This window comes from Rhipicephalus microplus, chromosome X, assembly GCF_043290135.1.
Source record: "Rhipicephalus microplus isolate Deutch F79 chromosome X, USDA_Rmic, whole genome shotgun sequence".
NCBI classification, from domain to species: Eukaryota; Metazoa; Arthropoda; class Arachnida; order Ixodida; family Ixodidae; genus Rhipicephalus; species Rhipicephalus microplus.
The window spans coordinates 308786173-308802478 of record NC_134710.1 but is presented as its reverse complement, the minus strand read 5'-3'; the positions used below and the strand labels follow the sequence as shown (position 1 = coordinate 308802478).

At 45.9% G+C, this 16306-nt stretch overlaps 1 protein-coding gene across 1 annotated transcript; it reads right to left on the bottom strand.

The window, feature by feature from the left end:
• Positions 1-690: 690 nt before the first annotated feature.
• Positions 691-9261, bottom strand: LOC119162131 (uncharacterized). The gene is made up of 2 exons (XM_075876639.1): positions 9100-9261; positions 691-876 (listed from the first exon to the last, which is right to left on the bottom strand). Exons 1-2 carry the CDS (start codon positions 9259-9261, stop codon positions 691-693), a joined length of 348 nt encoding a protein of 115 aa, XP_075732754.1.
• Between the last annotated feature and the right edge of the window lie 7045 nt (positions 9262-16306).

Here is a 16306-nt window from a genome sequence, read left to right as displayed (position 1 = left end):
GTCCAAACTCCAAAGAAAGAAAGTCGAGCTAAAACAAAGTGCTTCCACCTCCCGTAGATCTACCGGCTCGTCTTTGTTGGCGCTCCCATCCATCGGCTCGGGATCTTCTCGCAGCCGCCGCTGCCTTCCCCCTTCTCATATAGTATCCTCTTGTGTTACGCATTCGGGGTCTTTGGCTCACTGCCGTCGTTCACAGTAGCTGGTTGGGGCAATCAATGCCTTCTTCATCTTTCGTGAACCAGTGCTGAGTAATGGAACTTACCCAACTTCTGTGGCAGATAGCCGTTAAAGAATATAGTTTTTTTTGGTTCGTGGGGCGAGCAACAATTTGCTAAGGAGATTCATGGTTACAAATTGTGGTTATGGCTATATACTACGGTATTCAATAGTGATGCAACTAACATTCGCTTTACTCGATTTTATTTTCTCATGATCGAATCATAAGTATACGTGAAATTATGAGGAATTGAACGAACCATATACTATCTCTTCGAGGCTCAAACAACAATAACAACAGCAACAGCAACCCCACCAAAATCCTGCAACACAATTGTCGCTCACGGGATCACTCTATCCCACGCGCACTTCTTTTTCACCTCAATCGTTCATATAGCAACTATACGGCAACAGACATTAACCTGCGTGCTGTAACCAAGGGTCGAGAAACGTGTTCTTCCTCGGAACGTGGGCTTAAGAGCACGCAAGCAAGCTTTCGTTGGCTGGAGGACAGATGTCGCCGGCATAGTGAACGCTCTGCCAGGCGATCCGCAGCTGCTCTAGGTCCCACTCGTGAGTCGAGAGGAAGTTGCAGTAGTCGCAAGGTTGCCACACCGAGTAGAGGATGAAGCAGCGTGAGTTCGTCAACTCGATGCTCACCTGCGAAGTGCGGGAGGTCGTCACACATGGAACGCCATTGATGTTGGAAGGTCCAACCGAAGAGTGAACTGGCCACTTGCATGCCGTGAATAGCGCCGGGTTCCAACACTTGCCCCGGATAGAAAACTTTTGTTTTTTATTAATATTTCTTTGGTGTGGGTACACTGTAAGCATAAACCATGCGAGTCTGGGGTTTTTGGCAGCTATGACCTCTGAAAACTCTCTCGCGTTTAAAATTACTACCTCGTGTAGGAGTAAAAGATGGTACATTACATAGTTTTACCACCACCTCTGAGGCAAGTAGTAAAAAAATATCAATTTTACCACGTAGGGAGTCTTCTATCACGTGATTTTTAACCTGCGTTCAGAGTTTATTACCACGTGACTGCAAGGTGCAGCTGCTTCGGCGGCTTTTGCTCCATACCACCCTTGTGACGCTATCAGTGAATCCTGATGATACGCGAGGACCACAGATGTTGTTTTTTTTGGCATCGCCGTGCCTCAGGAGTGACCTCGAGTCAACGCACTTTTACTGGAACAGGGGGCAGCATGAGCACAACAAGCGAGAACCGCATTTTGTGAACGAAAAAAAAAAGACGGTGGGGGGGGGGGGGGCTCTCAAAAAAGAAAAAAAAAGAAAGAAAACCTGCTGTGGAAAGTTGTCCTGCATAACTTCGCAAATTGTTGGCTTTTACTCGGTGGTGGCCTTGGAAACAGACGGTGCAAGAAGTTTGGTATCTGTGTGTCTGGTTGGCCTGATGAATCTCACGTGTTTCCTACATCATCGAGCGACCGTGCGCTTCCGAGCGCCTCCGAACCTGCACGTCGCGGATATCTCGCTACCGAGCCCAATCGCGAAGATCTGCTAGTGGTAACAAAATCAATCTGGTGTCATACTCCGTGCTTGCCTACTGGAGAAGCAATAAGCAAAATGCTTCACTCTGCCGTCGGCACCAAGCCGCAGCCGCCTGTGACCAGTGGGAGTGTGTCGCCGGGGCAGGTGAAAGAAGCATCGCACATTATTTGTTCCACAGTAGGCGATGTCTGCCTGAGTAAAGTGCTGCCCGAATTGCCCACCTCATGCACCAACTGTTCTCGAACATGTAGCACGGAGCCGACAAGAGGCAGACGGAACCAACAAGCGGCTGCCGGTGAGCACGAAGAAAACCCGGACGGTGGTCTTTCGTTGGAAGTATGCATACACCGCCCGTCCCCGTAAGATAGTGGTCACGTGTTCATTTGTGTCTGAAATGACGACGAAATTCGCACAGGATATGTGTTCTGTGATCGCCAGCTGTGTTTCATCGGATAGCCGTGCTCCTCGAAAAGGCCTAGCACGCCGTCGGTAAGCAGCTTGTATGCGGGCGTGGACCGCTCTTCTACGCCCGTTGTGATGAATACGTGGTGCTACTGTCTTTGTGCACCGTCGCTCAATGAAAATCATTGAGCTACCATGGTTTGTGCGTACTTAGGTATATTTTAAGGACTTGTGCATCAGCAGTACTCACACGCGTGGGGCCATGAGCCCAGTGTGCCAATAATTACTGGATAATCAAAAAGGTGAGATCGTGTAGATTTATAATAAAAGGTTGGTGTGACATTTAGTGCCCTGCAGCCCACCTGAAGCTTACGCTTGCACCTTCAAGCGATGTTGTTAATCGATGCAAAAAAGAGCTCTCCTACCGGTACTACATGGCCGATCAAAAAGTCATGCCTATATATATACCGGATTGTCGAAGTGTAGACGAGCAACGCGTGCAGTCTGTTCGAGTTGTGTATTATTCTGCATTTGTTGTGTGCGCGTGTTTGTCTGTATGTGAATCTATGTGTCACCAATTCTGCCGTTTAATGAATTCAATCAATTCGGCTATCTAATAAATTAGTTGACTCTAAGCAAATGCACCTGTCAATTTTTATTTTTTACCAGTGGAGATAACTCCCAGAAATCACCTCAAAAACCTTGCGAAGGCAGTAAAAATTTACTCTCTCTATACTCCCTCAAAACCTCACTGGGGTAAATAAATACTACTCTCCCTACGTTCAAAAACTCAGTTATCACGACAGTAAAATTTTACCTCGATAGTAGGTGGTAAAAAAAAAACCAGGAAAGGTAGTGCGCTAGAGGACAAATGGTTTACCCAGTTTTTGAGGTTATTTCAGGTCATTTTTGTTTAGCGTGTAGTCATGAGGGAGGTTTTTTTTTTTTCGAACACCAGCTTCACAGATCAGTATCAGAAGCATCATTTGAAAAAAAAAAAACGGAGAAGGACTTTTTATATGTTGGTTGTGCCACTTCTTTCAATCATTATTTGAATTAGCCGTGAATACCACACGAAACTCCCCAGACGCACAGTCAAGAAAAGCTTCGTTTTTAGTCATTCACCTGCCAAAAAAACTCGCAAGTAGGAGTTCGACCCCAAGCGCGAAGCTTTTATGAGATTATTAATACGTGAAGGGTTCAGTAATATTGGTAAAAGCTCTAATCGAACATTTCTGCGGAAGGTATATATGTTCGTGTGCGTGTTTGGTATGTGTACGCATTGTATGTGTGCGATAAAAAAAAATGTGAAGGTTTCGGGGACCGTCGAGGAGTGAACAAGACAGCACCACTATTCTGACAAGAGCACTCATAAGGATTCTTGTTAGGAGAGTCAGAGAGATATTCTCTCTCAGAAACTCTCAGAAAATATTTCTCTCACATTATAGGGACTCTCTTGTAAGACTCTCTCTTAAGAGTGAGAGAGAAAAAAAAGAAGTTAGGGCAATGAGGTGGCTACCATTTTCTCCCTTAATAAAGAGTTTTAAAATAACGCATGAAAGCAAACCTATAGAGATTATTTACGGAAATGAACACGGCTGGTTTTATTTCTCTCACTCCCTTTATCTTTATGCTCACGCTCCCCACCTTATAGCCTCTCTGTGGCTAGGTGTGCGCTATATGGTAAGGCCCGATGTTTCGCATGATGTCGTATTAAATTTGTACGCATGCGTTGGCACTTTCGTACCTAAATCGTGACTCAAGGTCTCTCTTAAGCATCCTCGCTCTTCATCTCTCTTGATGTTTGTGTTACCATACGTTAAATTGAAATGCGTTACGTTATGTACAGCCTGATATATAGCATGAATTATTAGCGTTCAACGTGGGCTGCTGTTGTATAACACTCTAAAAAACATTCTCCCGCGAAAAAAAGCCCATAAAAAGTATGTTTCTCAGTATAGCTTCACTTGTAGAGCCGACGTAGCGTCTCCCATGGCCAGGGGCGTAGCCAGAAATGTTTTTCGGTAGGAAGAGATGGGGGGGGGGTATGTTCAACAATACTTTATGTATGTTCCTGCGTGCGTTTGTGTGCGTGTACATATATGCAAGCAAAACTGAAAACTTTTGAGAGATTTTGTACGCCACTGACTTCGGTTACATATGCAAGCAAAAATTAGCCGGGATGGGAGTTCTCCAGCATATGAACCCCATAACCTCCCTTGCCCCAATTATTTATTTCCTCCCTGGTAGCTGAGTTAACTCGGCACATGTCGTCGTGAAAGGCCCCTTGCTTAGTGAGGAACTTTATGAACAACATAACCTTGTTAAACTCCCCTTGGAGTTTCAGGGCACGTAGTTACAAGCTCTCTATGGGAGCCTTGAAACCCTTTTTGGTTGGTGCATAGCGCGTGCGTGTGTGTGAACAGGCATCCGTTCAACACGTCGATGTGAAACACCAGTGCCTTGTGTGCAAGCGACCATGTGAGCATCTGCCGACAGGCAACGAAATCATCGGTGTAGCGAAGATTTGCAACGACCGGTTGGTGTATGGTATGAAGGTTTCAAGGTATTTCGCACCGTTGAACCACGCTGGACATCCGTCCAATTGCTCAACGAAACTCCGCGAATGCCTCGATTCAAAGGGCCAAGTCGCAAAACGTTGCGAAGAATAAATTAATGCTCACAAAATTAAGCTATGTGATCGTCAGTGGTTATTCCTGCAGTTTCACCATCTAAATATTCGAAGCGGTCTGAAGTAGACTTCCGCTCGACTACGACAAGCTGGCTGGCGACCGGTGTGAGAGTTGCGCTGGCGACGCGCTCGCCCCGACCTCCGGGGACGGTGCCACGCCGTGGTGAGCTCTACAAGCTAGCACTGGCCACCGGCGGGGAAAATAATGTGTTTCACAGATAATAAAGGCTGCTGCAATGAAAAAAAAAACAACTATGGACCATATCCCCGAAGGGAACCCTGATGGGATACGAAGCAGCAGCGGTGTGCACGGCGTTGACCCGGTTGAAATGGGTGTCAACGCCGGTGCTAGAAGAACGGTTTGAAGTGAGACTCATTGTCGGTTACTGAAGTAAACGCATGTTTGAAACGCAAAGACCCGGGAGGAGGGACGCGTAGAAGACGCTTGCACTCGGCTTCCTCGGCTCGCGTCTCGTCGGTGTTACCCACGCGCCGTCTCTACTGTCGAACGCGATCGGTCTTCTCGCACTTCGTCGGTGTCGCTGGCCTTCCACTGCCGACGCTTGCGTTAGGCTTCCCCATGGCTCGCGCCTCGTCGGTGTTTACGTCGCCATTCGCGAACACGATCGGCTTCGCTAAACCTTGTAACGCTGGCGACAGCCGGGAAAGGTACGCGCACACTAGCGAGAAACGTGCCGCGACAGCGCCCCGCCCGTCGGCGTCATCGCGTGGCAAGCAGTGGCGCTGTGCCCACATTGTCGGTACCGCGAGATTCTTGGGGTGCGAGCAGCGCACGTACCCGTCGGCGCCAGCTCGCGGTAAAAAATTGGTGATAGTTCTAGTTGGTAAAAAAAGCTGGTAAAAGACATATAGGCACGGGTGAAATGATGCCCACGTAAGGAGTTGGCTCGAGTGTTGTGAGCAGTGGAGAGGGTAAAGCGAGAGAGACACGGCGAGCGTGCGGCAGGCGGGGGAGAGAGACGCCTCCATGCACTGGTAAGAGGGCGTTAGTAACTTGGCACTGCTCCAACACCTGCAGCGAGGGGAGCAGTGTGGGTGGAGGGACAACGTTACACATTCTATTCAAAGAACTGCATCACATCTAACAACAGTTTATATTTATTTCTGCCTCATGTGACCGCAGTTGTCAAACGACTAAGCGAAGGTTAGTGCCGAATGCCTTGATGGGAATTTTATAAATAATGCTCCTCCTTACGGTGTTTATAAAACACCCATCGGGGCGTGCACCAAAGGAGAAGTCGTTTACTCCCATCTCGGTTTATTTTTGTTTATAGTACGCGATCATCAGGCACGGGCATTACATTACCGCGAAGAGCTCCCCTCGGCGATATCTATTCCTTTTTCCATGACACCCTCTCTCGGACGCACATACAATCACACTTCTTGCACCGATTGTTTCCGGCACTGCGTAATATGCCGCTTTATTTAAAGCAATTGATCATAATTACGGCGCGCGAAGGCCCAAATGATGGCACCCGCTGCACGTAAAGCAACTAATTCGCAGGCTTGCGCGCCCACCATGCATCTATAGCGACCACGTTCCCGGCACATATAGGTCATCCTTGAGGCTATCACAAAACACAAGCGACGATTTCAATGGAGTTACGTAGTTTGTACGGGACAATCAATGTCCGCGCATGGTCACTGCTTTATGTAGCAGTAGCAGAAGTTATTCGAAGAAAAGTGATCCTAACTGCTGGAATGCGTACATTAAGTATACCATCTGGGTGGCTGTACGTACTGGAACCGTTTTGCCTTCCACCTAAAGGGGCTTCACTCGTAGCCATAGCCATCACGCGAGTTCACGGGTTCAATTTATAGCTGCAGCTGACGAATTTCTATTGGTGCTAAATACCGAAATTCCTGTGTACGTAGAATTAGATGCATGTATTTTGGGTTGAAATAATCCACAGTACCTCTTATAAGGCGTTCCTCATATTTATATCTTGGTTTTGTTATGCAGGGCTCCCGAATGTAACTTTGTAGCCCCTAAGGCGTAAAGATAAATGAGTTGTGTTTGCACAATGTCTGCGTATCACCTGTACTTTGCTTTTTTGCTCCTCGAAAACAAGTCCCCACTAGGCATATAGACGCTAATTCGCTGAAATTTCACAAGGCTTTGTTACTTGGTGGAATAACTGAGCTCATACACTTTACAATGGCTTAAATGCGATCACCGATGGCATCGAGGAAGTTACGGGTATCACGGTCATATATGTAGTCTCAACTACCCGTGGGCTTGGGTTGACTCTGTTAGTCAAATAAACCGATAAATGAGAGAGGTGGATCCTTAAGTAATGTGGAATCCGTGCGCTCCAGCGGCTGTGCCTTCAGCGATAGTGGTGTTATGTAAACTCCTAATCAGAAACTTTTATAGCCCAACAGAAAGCAGGCACTGCCGTCTAGGGGAGTTTCTCAAGCCACACATCATCCGAGCGTGCGTACTCACCCACCGGAGCACGCCATCGAAGCGCTGCGAACGCTGAAGGCAAAGGGCGGCGAGGAAGGTGGGCGTTTGTGAATATATTACCGTTGTAGAATCAAACGGCATAAATAGTATTCGGAAAACGCGCGATCATGCTACGTCTTCCGATGCCCATCAGGACACAGTGGTGTCGATGCTCATATGTAGCTCAAGGGCGACATAAATGTTTCGAACGTTAGTCGAACGGAGATTCAAGGTATGTTCGGGGCATGGATGGAACTCGATCGCTTTACCGAGTCGCTCAAACGGAATTGTTGTAGAGTGCTTGTGTTTTCATACAAAAGAAGGGCGAGCTTATTAGAAGGGCGAAGGAAGGGCGAGCTTATTGAGGAGAACTCTCGTAAGTGATCTTTCCCACAGGCTTAACAGCTTCTGATTATGCGCCCAGCATCAGGATTCCTTGAGGTATTCAGGATTCCTTGAGGGAGCCATACTATGATTATTGATCTCAAAAAATAAATTGTGCTACTTATAACCATCATATATTATACGCCAGTATTACCTATCAGGTCTTCACAAAACCAGCTTTAATATATGAGATTTAGTGAAGATATAAATTAAGCAAGGTACCTGGATATTTCTAGTGAGCTAGTAATATTTGATGTTATCGGGAAATTCAGCGAGCACGCGTGATAAGGAACACAGAAACAAAGGACTCTGTGCGTTAATTTGTTTTCAGTTCTGAGAGGTTTGTGAACGCCAAATTTCTCACAGCAGCGAATGCCCTGTGCCAGCCCACCCAGACTTCAGTTTTTAGCATAAATAAAAAGGGTCGATGCCCAATAATCTGTTTAGTGAAACTCTATACGCCCGTATACACCTCACTCATTAGAAAAAATACGTCAATCATGCACTCCAGAACATCACTATAAAGTATGAGAAATGTCATCGCGTATGTAGAATAACCTATAGTTCTTGCTTTTTTCAGATTGCTGATGTAGCTGGCAGTATATCATTCGAAAAAGGCTTGTGAAATATTCATGTGTCTAGAACCGTATGATTGTCGCAGTCGTGTTCAGGACGTATGCGACTCACGCGCGGCAGAGTTGTATACACTGGCAAGTTCATGTTAGCGCGTTAACAAGCCTAAAGACGGAAAGTTTGCTTTGTAAAATCCCGCAACAAGTTAGTTGTGTGAGTAACGGGGGTAGTTTACATGATTAACTATTCTTGTCGTAAAGTGAACACCACAGTGTGTTAAGTAGATGCGTAAATTTTCGGCTTAGGAAACACTACGCATAAAACATTCATAAGTAATACTCATCTAGCTGCTTATTGTAAAATATGTGGAAGTTATCTCGTGTTTTGTTAAACTTAAATAATTTATTGCCTAAAGTTCAAATGATTCTCGAGGGGTTGGAATCATTTCATATCGGGAAAAGGGGACGCGACTGCTTTAGCCGAGTCATGATTGTGCTACTTGGTAATAAGTAAATTCTTGTAAACACGTAGTGATTGTGATAGTAATCAAGTATGTATAACGTAAAATAAAATATAGTAATCATGGCAAAAATGTCTGTTTCAATGCCAGGCCTGCTCTTCTACGCGTGTGTGAAACTTCAAGTATCCTAATTTTTATGATGTTTTTCTAGACTGATAAAGGTTGAGTTGTGAGTGTAAGAGCCATCATGTCCACTTCCATTGTCCTCGTATGCTTCGGGTTTTACACTAACCTTTTAAGCAAGAAGGTCTACCAACTATCCCTACTCGCCACTACCAACTATCCCAACTCGCCACTTCGTAGCTATGGAGCACGGCACTGCGTACCTTCTCCTCCACTACGCCCGTGAGGAAGATGTCCTCCACGTAGAGGAAATACGTCGCAAGTGCCTCGGTGAAGAGGTGCCGCACCACGTCGCGCGACACCACGTAGCTGCTGCCGTGAATGTACGACGGCAGCCAGTCCGGCTCGTACACGGCGAGAGGCATGTACCACTTGGACCCGGCTCGTCGGACAGTCTTCCGACCCTGCACGATGTAGCCGGCCAGGAAGGGCCGGGCGTCGGACCCAGCGGGGCCTGAGGCTCAGACATCAGTGATGTGAACAACAGTGTCATGAGTGCGTCAGAATGAGTGCATGAAATGTGTGCAAGCTACTTCCACTGAGCCATAAAAATTAATACAAGAGACACGTTAAGCCAAGGAAAACACCGGGGACATTATTTGTTATTATTCTTTATTTAAGAGTATTAACTCTCACAAATTGAAATGCATTACAGGCGGCGAAAAATCAACCTATTCACCAGACGAATCCCAACCAACAACTGCGAAGTAAAGCTTTTGCAGTATGGATTATGCTCGTATGAAGTTGATCATACGTAGGTTTGAAAAATAATGATGTCGGAATTATTGAAGGAATATATATATATATATATATATATATATATATATATATATATATATATATATATATATATATATATCATTATGTCGAGCCTCTCTCATGAAAGATATTTTGCCATTGAACTCACTTAGAACTCAGAAACACCACACTTTTTCACAACCGCACTCATTCGGACTCACCAAAGATTACTTTCTTGGACTCAGACTCAGACTCCCGGCTCCATCTGAGTCCAAGTGAGTCTGAGTGAGTCAACCTATGCGTCCGTCATTGTAGAATTGGCTTCTCTGAACAGGGTGTTAACGCTGTTTAACTCCTGTAGGTCGCGTAATCAGTGCTGTACTTGTCGCCTTGTGATCTTGTACCTTCATGAATAATATCAGTAGTTGCACTGCAGTACGAGCATTTTTATTGCTAGGGATAATTCACAGGAGATCTTTTTACTAAGAATACTCGGAAAAGCTTTCCGGGGTTGGGAAAGACCCCGTAACACCCGCCCGATCCTTACTAACCCACGCCTCTCATCAATAAATATTGAGCTGGCGTATAAACGCTGGTGCTTTGGAGTATGTCTGAATCGGCTTAAGTATAAGCGTGAGCCGATGCAACGCTGATATTAACACTGAATTTCAGTAATTGGAACCGTAATCGGCAAAATATAGAAAATTCACTCAGACACACTCAAGACACACTCAAGCAATTCATTTTGCGTTTAGGGCTCACTCGGTCTCAGTCTCACTAAATATTTTTTCAACCGGAACCACACGGACTCGCCAAAACCTTGCTCACCACGACCCACTCAGATGCAGACTCACGGCTCTACCCAAGTATGAGTGAGTCTCGGTGAGTCGACTCACGAATGAGTTCGCCCGACCTATGCTTACAACTCTTCATGAGAAAGGAAGAAAGGAATATGCAAATATGTGCTTGGCGCCGCGTACCGTGCCACCGGGTTGACCGACGAGAAAGAATACGCCGGTGCCCTTGTCAGCGGTGACGTCGCGACCCCACGTGACACGTATCGCCGCTCGGTGGTGCTGCAGACGACGACGGCCAGGTATCACGGACAGGCGACGCGCGGCAGCATGGGGAACCCGCGGGTGCCCACCAGGCGTGGTATGACGTCTCGCTGTTCAACGTGCCAGCCCATGTCGCTGACGCACACTCGCATGACGGCGTAGTTGACAGTGGAGAAGGCCACCAGGGTCCAGGTTCCGAAGACCACGTACTTGAGGTGACGCACAGCGAGCCTGCCTTTGTACATGGTGGAGAGGCACGGCTGCGAACAGGTGATATTGATTGTGCGCTACTATCACTACGGAATACCCCATTCATATGAAAAAAAGGAGAAAAAACCCGCCATGCTATTAGGGTTTCGCATAACTCCCAAAGATCAAAATTAATACGCGGCTCCCCTTATGGCTTGCCTCGTAATTATATTGTTGCTGTGTCTCATAACATGGCGAACTCGACAACTTAACTGTGAACATATGTGGAAAGGACAAGCTTTTGATAGCTGTATGTTTCGTATATAAATCTTACACATCTATATATTGACACTGATAATAAAGGACGTCCATTTTCTCTATGTTTTACTTGGCTGCGTTTCACGTCACCTTTATGTGATACCTACTAAGCACCATGTGCTCCGATTCTTTTCAAAATATTCCCCATGAAAGTGTGCTTGTAAAAAAAACTGTAAAGGAAACACTTGTGATTACACCCATCTGCTACTATCGTTAAAACCTGTATGCAGGTGCTGTCGAGGCAACTTCCTCATGGCAGCTATAAAAAATTATATATACCACTTCTAGGCCATGTTGCATTGTTCTGGATGTCGTTTGGTTCTGTGCGAATTATAAATACACTACTTATTTCCTGTCTTCATGTCATCTTTTATTATGTTCGACTAACACTCATGTGCCACCTTGTTGCCTCTATATTGTGTCATAAATACAACTTTATGTATGTAAGAAAGAACGTACACAACTACTAAGCGCTAACACGAAATATGGCGGCCAATGATTAGACGGCCTATATCGTATGTTTACAAGAACTGAAGGCGTTCCGAGCACTAGGTTATCCAATGTATTATATGATGCGGTGTGCATTACGTTAGTAGGCACTAAAACTGGTCCAGTAAAGATTTTGCAGTTGTTACCTTCGAAGAAATGCGTCAAAGGATGGCCAGCTAGTCAATCCTAAAAAATTACCTAAGCTAACCTGGAAAGAACTGCTAGGGTTGAGGACATAAACTATACTATGGTCCCTGCATGTTCGCGTGATGTGCATGCGGATCCTAATCTTTGAGTTCCAGCTTGGCAAGAAGACCTGGTGCTCACAGCTGTTAGAAGGGGTATTTTAAATGAAAAGAGAAAAGTGAGCTTCGTAACTGCCTCTCAGGAAAAGGACACCTCAACAGTATCTCACGAGGGGGGGCGGGTAAGGAGGTAATAAAATGATAGCATTAAAAGGTATAGAGATAGAGAGAAGAAAAGGAGAGAGGGAGGCGGAGGACCAGCGAATGACGGAAGTGAGGAGAAGATAGGAAAGATAGAGACGGCCGCAGAAGACCGAGGACGGGGCACCACTGGCGAGAAATTTTGTCGGCGTCAGGAGATGGCGTAGGGTGAGCGCAGTCAGCCAGAGCTACGCTGTCATCGGTCATCGGCGTCAGGAGATGAAGTAGGCCCAGCCCAGACAGCCAGAGCTACGCTGGCATCGGAGATCACGAGGGCACAACTGGTTGGCACGAAATCCAGCGAGCGAATCAGAGCCGTTGAGATTTATTCCTCCATCCAGGGGATCAAAGTATCCAAAGCCCTCCACTACGGCGTCTCTCATAATCATATGGTGCTTTTGGGTCATTAAACCCAACATATAAATCAAATGTATGTCTCCATCCTCTGCATAGTACAAGCGTTAATGGGTAATCACACATTCTACAAACAATGTAATGACTCTTGTAGAAAGCTCACAGCCCGACCTGGCATGAAGGCCTTATGGGCCGAAGCATGCATTCGCCCGGATGAGACATCTCGACTTTACATACCCCTTTATAACTATTTCATTCCACACTTTTCGCGGCGCACTGTCATACGATATGCCTGCGAAAAACACGTACCAAGACGTAGGTTTGCAGAAGAAGCCGCCTCGCTGTTCTTGTTCACCTATTGCGCGTGGTATTCTCTGTTTCTTCGTTCTCCTCCACTCGCTAAGTGCTCGGTTATGAGGCGGAAAGTGAAAGTATACGGTGATGATGATTAAGGATGTTGCCACGTAAGTTCTAAGGAAATTTGTTGCAGTTCAGTTACATCATGTGTTTCTTCTATTATTTCATTTTGTTAGTCTTTAGTCCCTTTTGTGTTTGTGTTTGGTACTTCATTTACTCTGCTGTTGTCAAGCCCCTTCGATGTTATAAGCCAAGTGGTTACAGCAACAAGAATCACCGCTCTAGCGCACCGTACAAATTATTAACCAGTGACGCTGAAAAATACAACCCCGGTGTCTATCACTGGGCTAATTTCAACGCTGTATTAAAGAATTTACCAATTATTTTTGACTTTTCTCACGAAATAGTGCACCTAACTCTTGCTTTTTTTTGCCTGTATCTAGTTGGACCTGTGGGGAGTAGTGAAACTTGCCCAATTTCTGTGACACACACGCGCTGTACAGCTATTTCCATGTTCGCAGTGATACAAGGGCCGTCGACATACTGAGACGCTTGTAGGGACGCCGGTCCGCGTAGGCTACGCCCAGCAAAAAGCTCGCCACCACCCACTATGATCACGCGACAACTGGCATTGCAGCTGCGAAGCTTCCTCGGAGCACAGCACGTCGAAGGCTCGGAGGCAGCTTCGCAGCTGTTGTGCCAGTTTTAACGCGATGATAGAATGTTGTGGCGGGCTTTGGGCTGGGTGGAGCCTACGCGGACCGACGTCGCTACAAGCGTCTCAGTATGTCGATGGCGCTTGTATCACTGTTTGCGAACATTAAATAGGTCTATAGAAGTTTTTTTTTGTACATAGGATCAGCAATGTTGTTTTCTCCTAGATATATGTACAACTTTGCTCTTATATTGTAAAGGAAGATTGGGAAAAGAGCTGGCCTTACAATGATAGCAAACGAGTTTTATGTTGTTATAGCTGTAGAATGAGAACAAATAATTCAAGTAAGTTAAAAGTTATCTTCTGCAAGTAGGTTTATTTCGGAGCGGAGCAATAAGCAGCGCGTGATATTTAGCAGTGCTTCCATCTAATATAGCAGCCTCTTTATCTTAACTAATAATGCAGTACAGACGCGTACACTTGAAGTACGTCATAAAGGGACTACTAGCCTCGTAGTTCCTTCTTTTATTCACTTATTTAAGTTAACTATACAGTTACTGTACAGTTGACTTAGTTTTGTGAATGAGTTAAAAAAAACCAACACGCATTTTCCCACGGAGGGAACTCGAGTAAATGCGTTACAGTGTGGGGGGGGGGGGGGTGAGGGTATCAAGGTAATGTTGCCTAATTGGGTATGGTTTGGGAATGCTTACCTGTTATTCCGTCTTTATCATTCTTATTTATTCAATGAAAGCGAAGCGTTGCCTTAAAAGAGTGTAGGGGGGGGGGGATGCTGATGCGCAATCCGGTGTCCACATACGGACCGGGCACGAGATTACAAAAACCGACAACACATCCTCGGCAGTGCGTTTTTTTTTGGGGGGGGGGAGGGGGGTCACGCGCACTAAAAACAGCATAGAGAAGACAATGGCGGCGCCCAGGGAGCCTTTTGTGAAAAGGCCAGTGAACGGTTGTGCAGCGCGAGCAGTGGGTTTTTACTAGCAGACGCTGCGTTGGCCTTGGGAGGTGAAACTGAGGGGGGGGGGGGGGGTGTGACATTTGGTACCAGACGCGAGCATGCGCAGTGGTAACGTGGACGGCGCCACCACCAGCGCCGAAGCGCGACATCGTGTGACTAAGAATTGCTCCGTAGTAAAAACCAGTTTTACATAAAAGAACATGCCCGCCTCACTGCTTCAACGTCGCCAGGACTGATTAAACAGTAGAGGTGGTGCTGGTGAGTACTTTCTTGTGTGTGGTGATTTTTAGAAATTGAAGCAAGGACAATCAATCTTCGAACTTGTTTATTTCTGTCTCCCTAACCTTCTCCCAAAACAACGCCGTCTTCGCCAGTCCCAACGCCTTCGTATCTCACACGACTCTTTTTGTCGCATGTCTCACACTTAGCTTCACGCATCCCGGGTTGGCTGGCTGCTTGAACCTAAAAGGAGTGCGCTCAACCCACCACAGGGGATCGGCCAAGAATCTTGCAGCAGTGTCAATTTTAAGTTTAAGAAAAAGAAAAAAAAGGGGGGGAGGCTAAAAATACAATTTTTTATGTCCACTTCATCACTCGTTTGGGTAATTTCACCAGTCGTCTTGCACTCGACTTCGAAATCGTGTTTACATTTTTTTTTCGCTCTCTTCTTTATCACCGAAGCTCATCGGTTCCACCACGTGGTAGACATCGCACATCTCATGTATTTGTGTATAATAATTATAATGTTTAACTTGCTAGTGTATATGCCCTTCTTTTTGGTTTATATATGATGCAGAGTAAATTCTTATGTATAAAGTGCAAAGTTGACGTTACTTTTTTTTCTCTCCATATTGCCGATTGGTTAACGGGATGAGCATTCACGGCATTTGTGCGCAGCGCCCGCTTCCTACTGTCTCATATAGAGAGTGGCAGTATCGTAAATAAATCCCTTCGTGGGGTACCACTGCGGCGTGGCGTGGATGGCTACAAACCTCCTGGTCCCCGATTCAAAAGACTTCCATAAATTTGTGTTTTGTAGAAGCTCCTCTCTTATACAGTTCAGTGCACTTGGCCTGTTTCTTACACCTAACGGTCGACTTTTTGTGATCGTTTTGGCGATCGTTGAACATTCAAGTGGTTGACTGGAGGCCAGTATTGGAGCTTGCAACAATGTTTTTCGCGCACACCCGCTAATCGAAAGCGCGAACGCCCCACACGTTTTAACGTCCACTTTGCCTAGCTATGCTGTTAAAATGGCCGAATGAGCCACTAACCACACTTTACACACTCGTTTAATGCAACCCGTTGTTAATACAAACTGTAACTGGTACAATAACAAGCCACGCACTCGATCACAAATAATGTTGATTTATGCAGAAAGAAAATCAAATCGGAAATAGCAAAACGAGTAAAAGGTAAATCATTATTTTGCCATTTTTCTCGCCATGCGTAGTAGAGAAAGAATCATCATCTTTACTGCACTCCGAGTCAGGAATCGTCAAAGTGGTCGTAATGTTATGCCTTTGTTCTGTACCACTCCCCTCTGTAATGCCTCTGGCCCTGAGGGGTATAATAAATAAATAAATTATTGGCACCATATTACCAAAAGTGTCATACGTCGAACTGTGCACTAGTCGGACTTGCAGTGAAACCTAACGCTGGGTGCTTACTACTTGCCAAGCTTGTAAGCCGCTGTGGCGATCTAGAGATTCTGGTTCCCAGCAGAGATCCCAGCAGCGGCGTCCGCATTTTCGATGGAGGCGAGAATACTGGGGGCCCATGTGCATAGATTTAGGCGAACGTTAAAGAACCTCAGGTGGTAGAAAT

Coding starts and splice junctions, on each gene's coding strand:
- LOC119162131 (XM_075876639.1), bottom strand. CDS start 9,261: ATGCCTCTCGCCGTGTACGAGCCGGACTGGCTGCCGTCGTACATTCAC. Junction 877..9,099: donor CGGGCGTAGTGGAGGAGAAG/GTACGCAGTGCC, acceptor CGCACTTCGCAG/GTGAGCATCGAGTTGACGAA.